General features: G+C 40.4%; 1 protein-coding gene across 3 annotated transcripts in view; it reads right to left on the bottom strand.

Annotated features, from left to right (window-relative positions):
- Positions 1-4,926: 4,926 nt before the first annotated feature.
- The window catches only part of BVES (blood vessel epicardial substance), a 179,486-nt gene continuing 173,293 nt past the window's right edge, over positions 4,927-11,119 (bottom strand). For all 3 annotated transcript variants that reach the window (XM_066607980.1, XM_066607989.1, XM_066607971.1), the window contains one exon: positions 4,927-5,473. In XM_066607980.1, the coding sequence (XP_066464077.1) occupies positions 5,358-5,473 (116 nt within the window). In that variant the 3' untranslated portion in view covers positions 4,927-5,357. The remainder of the gene's footprint in view (positions 5,474-11,119) is intronic.

Below are 11,119 nucleotides of genomic sequence, written 5' to 3'. Positions count from 1 at the left end.
TGGCTTCCCCCAGTGAGTGGTGTGGATTCCCTGGAGCCTGGACTTCTGTGCACCGCTGCCTCCTCCCTCTGCTCCTCTCCTTCAGCAGCCTCGGGTCCTTTGCTGAGCGGCTCCCGGCGGCTGAGCCGCGGCTCGGCAGACTCCTCCGTTCCGACCCCTCCCCCTGCAGTCTCGACCGGCGCCATTTTGGATTTTTCCCTCGGGGCCGGCGGTCCCTCCGGGGATCGCAAGAAGCGTTCCAGGCCGGTCACAGGAGCTCTCCGCTGCTGCCCAGGGGTGCCAGGAGTCCTCTTCCGTCCCATGGCGAGTGCGAGTTGGTCCTGCGGCGGCGTTCCTGTCTCACTTAGCGGTGGTAGGAAGGGAGCTCAGACCTCAAGTGACCAGCTCCACCGGCAGCTTGCCACGCCCCCTTGAGTTATTTTTTAAACAATCTGTTAAGAAAGGTTATCTGAAACTTGTTGGGAGCAAATATGTTGACAATATTGTAGATGGAGTGGTTGGTGCACATTAAGTATCTACCTTTTGTTATCATTGTGTTTGAGAGAGAAAAAGTTATTGAGCCCTTAATGGCAATAAGTACTCCTGCTTTTCTTTATCCTGCATTGGAAAGGAACATTTGTGGATAGCAGGGGCTGTAGAATTTGGGGGGAAATGCCTTTTTAAAGTCTGTCTCCTGCACACAAATCATCGACCTTGGATTTTTTTTAGCTTCTTTCCACATTAGTGAATGTTTATGTGCCATATTAAGCCCTTCGAGTGAAAATATTTCTATTGTCATTGTGAATCAAGATGTGGAGCTGTCTTAACTGAGGGGAATTTTCTTCCTACATTCCATAAAAATTGGTAGGATGCCATTTTTAACTCTGCGTACCAGTGGCACGCAAACCAAAATGATGGAAAGTATAGAAGGTAATGTAAATACTCTAAATTTGGTTATGATCATAAGGTAGAAAAAAAAAGCAGTACTGAAGGTTAAGCTGACATTTGTGGGGGTGAATATTGGGATAGTTTTTGTCCTAGGCCTACTTGAAGATTAAGACACATCCTCAACTGGTCTTGGCTGCTAAGCTCCATTTCTTAACCAGCTTGGATGGTGTGTGGGTCTTAGCTTAATTTTCAGAAGTTTTGATCCTTTTTCAAGAGAGCTAAAGATGTAAGTTGAGCCATTCTGAATAATTATTACTTTTATTGGGAAAGCCCCTTTATAGGGGATTGCGTACTTCCTTAAGGTCCGAGTTATGCCCAATTTACACAGGACAACTGTCGACTAAATGATCTGCATGAGCGAATAGGGTCACCGCTAGTTGTTAGCACTCGTGCAGAATGTTTACACCGCTGAATATCGTTCACTTCTCGCTATATGTGAAACACTGAGCTGGGAGCGTTTAGACTTATCGAGAAGAAAGCGAACCAGCAACAATTTTTATGCTAGTTGAAAGCAAGTGACAAACGAAAAGTAAACATATAGTGCGCGATGGCTTTGCATTTAGAAGTAACGATTATTGTGCGTTTTTATTCGTTAGAATGAATTTTTCACAATAGTCAAACCATGTAAATGGCCCTTAATAGACAGAAGCCTTTGCCTAGCTGCAATTAAAGTTTGTTACAGGTCAGCAAACTGTGATTTTTTGATAGGGTTCATGAAGGGTAGATATCTTTTTGGATTTTAGCATAAATTGTTCTTTTATTTAGAAAAAGTGGATTTGTGCTAATACACGAGGTGGGATTGGGTGTGTAAGGCCGGTAAAAAAAAACCCGCAAAAGGTTTCCTTTTATTTCAATGGTTAATTAAGGTTAATATGGGCTAATTGGTGTGCAATATGCACCAATATAGTACATTGTTTTGTTATATTTTGCATGACTGAAATATCCTAGCAAAAAACAATATGACTGAACCTATTGAAGTCAACGGGTTTTATTTACTACGAATAGTGTGCGCAAATTTTGCAATTGTAATACGCATTGCAAATTTATGTAAATAACCCCTAAGGGTGGTTTCACACGGGTGATAAATTTGTGCGATGCGAGTAAAAGCTCAGAATTATGAAACCAGCGTTTTTCAATGGTTTCCTTCACATTAAAGCGCTGCGGAATAAGTTGGCGCTATACAAATAAAGATTATTATTATTATTATTATTACTACATGTGTGACGTTTTCATTTATTTGAGGTAGTGAGAAAAAAAATTGCGGAATTTCCTATCTTTCTGTGTTTTTAAAAAATTATTTCCCATGCTTCCCTACGGAGCCTACTTGTTATCACATCCCAAAAGCATGAACTTGCAATTTTCGTGTGATGCGTTTTAAACATTAGAAAGTCCTATTGACTGTCGCACTAAAAAAAAAAAAAAAAAAAGCCCGAGAAAAAATGCACAAGATCATCACATGTGGCAACGATGTTTTTGTGAGAAAAAGCAGTTTGACTTTTAAAAATCGCGTTATCACTGTCACCCATGTGAAACTAGCCTAACAAATGCTGTTTAGCATTCAGTTTAACGTGTTCGAATCAGACCCCAATTTGCGGCAGAGGGCTGCTCAAAGTTTTGCAACTAATACTACTGCTATTATGGATCGGTGCTATGAAAGGAAAACTGATCACCCACCTCCTTAAAAAGCATATTAGGATGCTCAAGAAAAAAAAAAATAAAATCAGAATGCACTGTTCATGAATTATGTCAAAGTATTTGCCCACCGGATCGCTAGCTGTACAAAAACGTATTGCATATCATCTCTTATGTTCTAGAACAAGGTGAATCAACTCATCTGTGCTTTGCCTGTGGTACAGCATTATCCTGGGGATACAGTGAGCAGAGGTTACAAATTCATGAAGTATTATGGAAGGATATATTCTTACAATATAAAAGATAACTCCCAGTGGAAACGCTTTGGAGTCTGTACCTTCTATGAAATTTCTCTTTAGCTCCCACAGGAGAATTGCTAATTTCCAGCCAAGTCAGCTGTCCTGGAGATCTGCACATCCCCACTAGCTATAAATAGCTGAAGAACACAGGTTTAGCAGCAGGCATGGACACTTGCCAGCACGTTTGGATGCAAAAGTACATCAAACATGCTTAACTGACATCTCGTAAGACACTGGGATCTTGGTTTTCAAGGAGAACAGACCACAAAACTATAAGCACACAACTCAACCATCAATGAAGTATAATATACAAATAGTTATTGAGGAAAAGGTTTTTTACTTCTAAGACCCAGCTCCAAAACACAGTGGTTCCAGCCATACTTAATCTTTCCGGTACTGGAGGGTTACCGGTCACCACTTTTTTATTATAGAATAATAATATAAATATTTAAGCTTTGGAGAAATAAAAAGTTTAAGAAAGTGTTTTTTTTTTATGCATACGTATTGGGGAAGCATTTGAAAAATCAACTGAAAAGGTAGTGAGAGATAACCCACAAGTACACAGTCTTTACTTATATTTATGAGATTTATTTAGGATCTATTGCTGTGTAGCAACTGGATAGTTGATCCACAGATTATTCTGACTGCCACTGATCAACATGAGGTGGTGGAAACAGGCTGAACTGGTAGAACACGGTAGAAAATTGAAAAAAAGTGTCAATTTTTTGCAAAAATGAAGCATGTGCCAATATTTTCAACTTTAAGCCTACTTTCTGTCAGAGTGCATTAATAAATTCCCACACTGTATCGGTTCTCCTTTCTTGAAAATTTTTTTCCACCAAGAGAATAAAATCAATAGTTGATATACTTATATTCCATCACAACATTGTTGGGTTTTAGTCACAAGTTGCATGTGACTTTTCCATCATAAACCTTCAGTTGGACTTTCTGTGACTGTAGCTTTGCTGTCCTGTTAGGTCTCCACATGACAGCGATAGTATTCATTAGCCCTCGCTGCTTTCTTGAATGGGAGGATGGATATATATATATATATATAATATATATATATATATAATATATATATATATATATATATATATATATATATATATATATATATATAAAGACGAAAGCCCTCACTGACTCACTCAGTGACTGACTGACTGGCCACTAATTCTCCAACTTCCCGATGTCGTAGAAACTTGAAATTTGTCGAGAGCATAGATTATGTCATAATAGGAAAAGTAAAGGGGTCCCAACTCGATTATTTAATTCTAAGCGCAAAACAATTAGCATCAAAATTTTACGTGCGGAATCCAATTCTCTCACTTCCCAATGTCATAGAAACTTGAAATTTGGTACGAGCATTGATGTCATAAATAGGTAAAGGTAATGGGTCCCAATTTGATTATTCAATTCTAAGCGCAAAAGAATTAGCGTCCAAATTTTACGTACGGAATCTAATTCTCTCACTTCCTGATGTCATAGAAACTTAAAATTTGGCACGATCATTGATTATGTCATAAATGGGAAAAGTTAATGGGTCCCATCTTGATTATTCAATTCTAAGTCCCAAAGAATTAGCGTTCAAATTTTACGTACGTAATCTAATTCTCTCACTTCCCGATGTCATAGAAACATGAAATTTGGCACGAGCATTGATTATGTCATAAATAGGAAAAGCTAATGGGTCCCAACTCAATTATTCAATTCTAAGTGCAAAAGAATTAGCATCCAAATTTTAAGTACGGAATGTAATTTTCTCACTTCCCAATGTCATTTTATATAAAGGAAACGTCGCATGGTTACCTCCGCGTGGTGTTTCCTGGGTAACGCAAAGAACCATGCAAAATGGTGAACATATTTTTTTCCTCGGTATCTCTAAAGTAACCATAACTTCATAAGATTTTCCATGTGAACACCAGATAAACACCAGTACCAAAGTAACTCGAGCGAAGCCGGGTAGATCAGCTAGTAAAATTATAATATATAATTTTAACATGTACTTGTTAAAAATATCCTGCCTGGACGTCTTAAAGTATATTGTGCTCTTTTCAGTCTTGTAGATTTTATATTTTTTTATTAACGCTGAGACAAAACAGATTTTAAGTGCTAAGAACACTGGAAGCAAATAGTGAACTGTGTACAAAAGAACAATTCTTGCATATGTGACAAAGTGAAGATAACATTTTTCATACAACAAACTGATGATCTGGAGCTTTTGTGGTTACTCTCCAATCAACATTTTCTTCTTAAGAAGGACCTGTTATCATTCTTGATATGTCTGTTGTAGTAAATACTTTATGTCCAAGGAGCCGACAGGTCCTGTGTAAAGAGTTCCTGTACTTTCACCTTCGAAGCCTTCTACTATGTTGGCCTTCTTGTTCTCTTTACGGCAGATGAAGATAGCCCTATATAGCACTTATGAGGCAAACAGAGTAGAAGCGCTCTGAAGGTGAAAGTGCAGAAACTCTTCAAGTACTTTGGTCACTTCTGTGCTTATGACAGCCTTTGGAATTTAGTTGCAAGTGGATATGACGGCTCAAACACATCATCCTCAATGCCTTCTTCAATTGGCTTCATCTTGGTGGAACCTCTAATGCAGGGGGATTGACCTGTCAAGGTGTTCAAACACAACATATTACTTTTTGACACAATCGGGTATAACTCTGGTATATTGAGCTTACGCCAAGCTTTAGAAATCTTTTCTAGCTAAAAGAATACTTTTTTTGGACACCGCATTCCTTTACACAAACAATAAGAAATGCCATTTGTATGGTACTGCAAAAGTGTATTTCTAATATATATATATTATATATTTTTTTGTTTAGTAAGTACATTTCGGGAAGGAAAAAGCAATTATGCATATAATAAAAAGGTTGAGAACCACATTTCTTTGTATTAATCCAAGCCAATACATTAACATAAAAAACATGATTTATACAATAGGTCATTTTCTGATGACATTGCCCTTAACATTCTTTTCTTCGCTTTTCGCTTCTTTTGTCTTTTAGAGGTTAAACACTTAATAAAAATAAAAGTGGCCAAAAAGTCTCAAGTAAATCTCCCCCCACCCGGAATACTCTTGACCTGTTCTATAAGGACCATAACCTAGCATTGGGGTTAAAGAGAATCCGACATCCTATAAGCACCATTAACTATTTGGCAGCTGACTCCATGCAGATCCTTGCACAGGTTGGATGTGACTGCTGGGACATTAAAGATCCCAAAAATTGGGGTGACTAGCAGGGGCGGACAGGGCTGGGGGGGAGGGGGGAGGAAGCAAGTGCCCCCTCCGGTAAAGCCACTTACACGCTATGTATCCTTAATTGGATGACTCTTAATTGTGCTAAGCAGATGCACCTGGTGGAGAACCCACTGGCCAATGAGAAGGTGAGAGGGGACGGGGTTGGTTTACCTGTGTCTTACTATTGGTCTATGTGATGTACATTGTTTTTATTTATGTGGGTTCTTTTAGATGTATGTGCTTATGCTTGACAAAGACCGTGTAGGTCGAAACGTCGCATACCTATATGGAGTAACAAGGGAAGAGTATACCACTTTTGAATGGAATTAATCATTGCATAATGCGTATTCTATGTTCCAACTTCAAGGCGTTTGAGGGTCATCTAGCAGTTGTCCGACTGAACTCAAGTTTTGCACAGCCCAGTTTTTTGTTGATTGGAACAGGATTGGGGGGTGGGAGCAGCAAATGTTTAACTTAAAAAAAATTACCTATAGCTATGGGCCACCCTAATATATATATATATATATATATATATATATATATATATACACACACATATATATATATATACATACATATATATACACACACACGATTTTCAGATCTATTCCATAAGCCTGGGGAAGAACCCTGCATTGGTTCGAAAGCTCACTATTACATCATGTATTTTGTTAGCCATTAAAAGGTATCATATCTACAAGATTTCTTGGTTCCTCTTGCTGGGAACAATCACATTTTGCTCTACTGCCTAACACCTAACAAACTTTTTTTCCATTCACTATGTTATTTTGTCCAGTACAAATGTAGAAAGTAAATAGAAACCTGCTGAAACAGAGAAAAAACATGCATCATTGGTCTCAATTTTAATAATGATATTCTTTGGTTTTGTTCAGGGTTCTCTCTGTATGATGTTTTTGTCAACCCATCCGCCCCATATCCTAGCAAATTTGGCAGGGCAAGCTTGAGCCATGTATGTCAGTTTATATAGAGATGACCCCAATTACCTCACGTTATCAAGCAGCCCTAGGTGGTTTTTTTGAGGTGTTTCCAGTTAAGCAATACCACTTTTTTAGCATAAAATAACAGCAATTTGTATACAGTGCGTGTTACGGTGTCAACCGGAATGTCTTCCACAAGGCCAAGAGACAAATTTTAGGATGCAGGATGTGCGGGGCCTCCAATAGGTCTGTCAAACATGGCATTGCCAAAACTGTGCCGGCACTCATCAAGCATCTTGGACAGTCTGCATTGGAAACTAGGTCCGTGGCATACAAGCAAGTGGGAGTATAATAGATTCTGTGCAGGAACTTAACTTGGATTAACCTGTCTCTTGCACTAATCAAGGGTGGCCCTGAGCTGGCCAGGAGGCTGCTTCGGTCATCTGAGTCTAGGTCCGGTACGTCTGAGCCTATTGTTCAAGAGCCCCGTCTCTCAGTGATGCAAGACCCCTTGTCAGTTTGTCTAGTAAAACAGACGAGTTGCTTCAGAGTGTTAGTCGGGTCAGTACGAAGGGTATGTTCAGACCTCCAAATCGGGGTCCAAGGGCATGACTGAGTTGGAAGTATCTAGAGAGGGAGTTATTAGGAAGGTCTGATTGTATCTGTAGTTGTAAGAAGGTAGATTTTGTGAATATTTTTCCCTTTTTTTTTTTGAAGGGGGGGGGGGGGGGAGGTGGAGTTTGACATATTGGGGCTATCAGAACCAATTACCAGTCTTTCATAAGTTTATGGTTTCAAGCGTACAAAATTTCTAAATACAAGGGACATCACTGAACCAATTATTATTGTGTGTTGAGGAAATTCTGGTACATTACCAGAACTTGAGAGAGGGGAGAGACCTTCTTGGCTCCCTACCCCAATGTAAGGGGACTTCTGTGTGCAGGCAATGCAATGGTATCATCATGCCACATGCGTCGCTCTACATGAGCCTGGCCAGAAGTAGTGAGGATAAATAAATGGGAGTGATAGCAGCTACGGTAGTGGGCACAGTACAAGAGTCATGTTATAGTCAGAGGACTTTTGCATGGTGCATACGTTAATTAGAGGGCCAGTGTATTTACGTTATGTGCTTGTTCCTGGTGCTATATGTATGTTATGCGTTTGGTTCTGGTGCTGCATTTATGTTATGAGCTCAGTTCTGGTGCTGCATTTAGGTTACAATCCTGGTTCTATATATACATATTGCACTTGGTTCTGGCAACGTATGTATGTTAGGAGCTTCTGGTGCTGTGTTTATATCATGACATGCAGAGGTTAACAGCTTACGGATGAGTTGCTACTTATGGGTCACTGCTGTGGCTTGCGTTCCAGCTTACAATTTGCTAGTCATTCCCTGGTGACTACCATGTTTCCCCGAAAGTAAAACTGTACCCCGATTTTCTGGGGAGGCTTGAAATATAAGCCCTCCCGAGAAAATAAGCCCTAGCTACACTACATGAAAAAAATAAAATAGCAACACTCACCTAGCCAGCGGCGTCTGAGTCCCTTGCTGGTCTCCCTGCCCTCAGCGTTGACAGCACTCTCTTTCTGGTGACGGGGCTTTGAACACCCCACCTCCAGCAAGCGAGTGCTGTGATTGGATCACGAGCGCCGCTGGCTCAGCCAATCAGAGCCAGCGTTCGATAATTCACAACCATTCAGTGAATATCACTGAATGGCTGTGATTGGTTCATCGAGCGCCAGCTCTGATTGGCTGAGCCAGTGGCGCTCGTGATCCAATCACAGCACTCGCTTGCTGGAGGCGGGGTATTTCTAACCTAGCTTTATGTTCTTCTTATGGGACATAAACTGTGGAAATAGGTCTGCAAGTCTAGTAGTATATTCACATGTTGTGAATTAGGTCAGGTTTTAAGTATGGGCTCCTTGCCTAAATCTCGACAGGATCTGCTACTTACTATCTGAAATACATTAGACAAAAATGTCCCATTCAGTCTCATTTTATGTAAGCCTTGAGAAAATACAGGATTAAATGAAATGGCTGTTGCTGTGACCCGCTATGTAACTGTCTTTTCTTTTTGGATTAAAATTCCCATTATGTACTGATTAAAATTACCATCATCTACTGAATGTCTGGGTGCTGCATGTTTTTCTTTGGATTTTGCAAACTTAATACATATCCTGAATGCAAGACCCTAATTTTGATCATAGCGACATACGGTAAGTACTGTAGAAAAAGAAGAGCAATCTTTACATTTACCTATTGATATGCTCTATTCATAGCTGAAATATTTGTCAGCAATAAAATGAAGGACACCTTGACCGAACTGAATTATCCTATTATAAGTCAATTGGGCACTGTTGGTGTCTGACGTGTGATGGATCTGTCACAGCTTGAATTTCATTTTTTTTCTGCTCCTATAATGGGACAAAAAACCTGAATTCCTATTGCAGATGTGAACTAAGCTTAAAGGGGTTGTCCCACGCCGAAACGGGTTTTTTTTTTTCAACCCCCCCCCCCCCGGTCGGCGCGAGACAACCCCGATGCAGGGAGGTAAAGAAAGCTTACCGGAGCGCTTACCTTAATCCCCGCGCTCCGGTGACTTCAATACTTACCGCTGAAGATGGCCGCCGGGATCCTCTGTCTCCGTGGACCGCAGCTCTTCTGTGCGGTCCATTGCCGATTCCAGCCTCCTGATTGGCTGGAATCGGCACGTGACGGGGCGGAGCTACACGGAGCCTGCATTCTGCACGAGCGGCTCCATAGAAGACTGCAGAAGACCCGGACTGCGCAAGCGCGGCTAATTTGGCCATCGGAGGGCGAAAATTAGTCGGCACCATGGAGACGAGGACGCTAGCAACGGAGCAGGTAAGTAAAAAACTTTTTATAACTTCTGTATGGCTCATAATTAATGCACAATGTATATTACAAAGTGCATTATTATGGCCATACAGAAGTGTATAGACCCACTTGCTGCCGCGGGACAACCCCTTTAAGAGTATGTTCAAAATGGGTATTATTCCACATGGATAACAAAATGGGTTCAGTGACAAAATCCACCAGCAAACTGCATCCCATTGATTTCAAAGGAAAATTCACATCTCTGTGTAAACATTTTTTTCAATATGAATAATCTACATTACAGGGGGAAAAAAATGAATGAAAAAAAAAATGACATGTCACTTCTTGAAACAGATTACCCTTGGAATGTTTCCACTGAAGTCAATGAAGGCCAAAAATTCAAAAATGTGGTGACTTCTGGCATGGATTTTGCTGTCTAAAATAGGGCTCGTGAATATACCACAACAGTTTTTTCTGCATTTATACCGGGCTAACTAATCCTAACTATAACTTTTGCATGTAAACAGTCTCCATTCTTTCACAAGTCAGTGCATAAACTGTTTGCTCTGCAGTTCTATCTCTGGGACCAGTGTGGACACGTTACAGTGTCAGTTTGTAGTTTCAGACTTAAGCCTGAAATAGGAAGAGCAAAGAGTCACTCACTGGGAAGATTGCTGGGTTTAGCCAGGTCTAGGTGTACAGAGGATACCGCCAGACCAGAGATTGGAGCTACTGGAAGGTTTTACACTCAGTAGGATCTCATACGTTATATATCATCAGAAGAATTTTTGACTTTTAGAGGTTCTGAAGTGGCCATAAACATGGAAGGGGAGAGTAGCTGCATGGTGTGCTACAATGTATGCTTACAGACCTACCAGAGGAAAAGTCACATTTCACTTGCCAGAAATGCAATCTTGGGTTTCTATTGGAGCCAAAGTTGCAAAGTCTTCAGGAGAGAATAGCTACATTAAAACTCATTAAGGAAGATGACCCAGCAGAAATGACTTCAGAATATTGAAGTAAAATACATTTTCAGGCTGACTGGAGAAGCAGAGGAAATTAAGCATGTGACCCAAAGCAGCAGAGGATCAGGAGTCAGTCAGCACCTGTACTGCTCAGGAACTGGTATTGGGGTCTCACGCAGGAGAACGAAGAGATACATCAAGAAATGACTGCCCACAAAGAACTGTGTAGTAAGCACTTAGAAACCTCTTGGATGGAGAAAAAGAAGTGTTGT

The sequence above is a fragment of the Eleutherodactylus coqui genome, chromosome 1 (assembly GCF_035609145.1).
Source record: "Eleutherodactylus coqui strain aEleCoq1 chromosome 1, aEleCoq1.hap1, whole genome shotgun sequence".
In the NCBI taxonomy this organism is placed as follows: Eukaryota; Metazoa; Chordata; class Amphibia; order Anura; family Eleutherodactylidae; genus Eleutherodactylus; species Eleutherodactylus coqui.
This window is presented reverse-complemented; position numbering and strand designations above follow the sequence as displayed.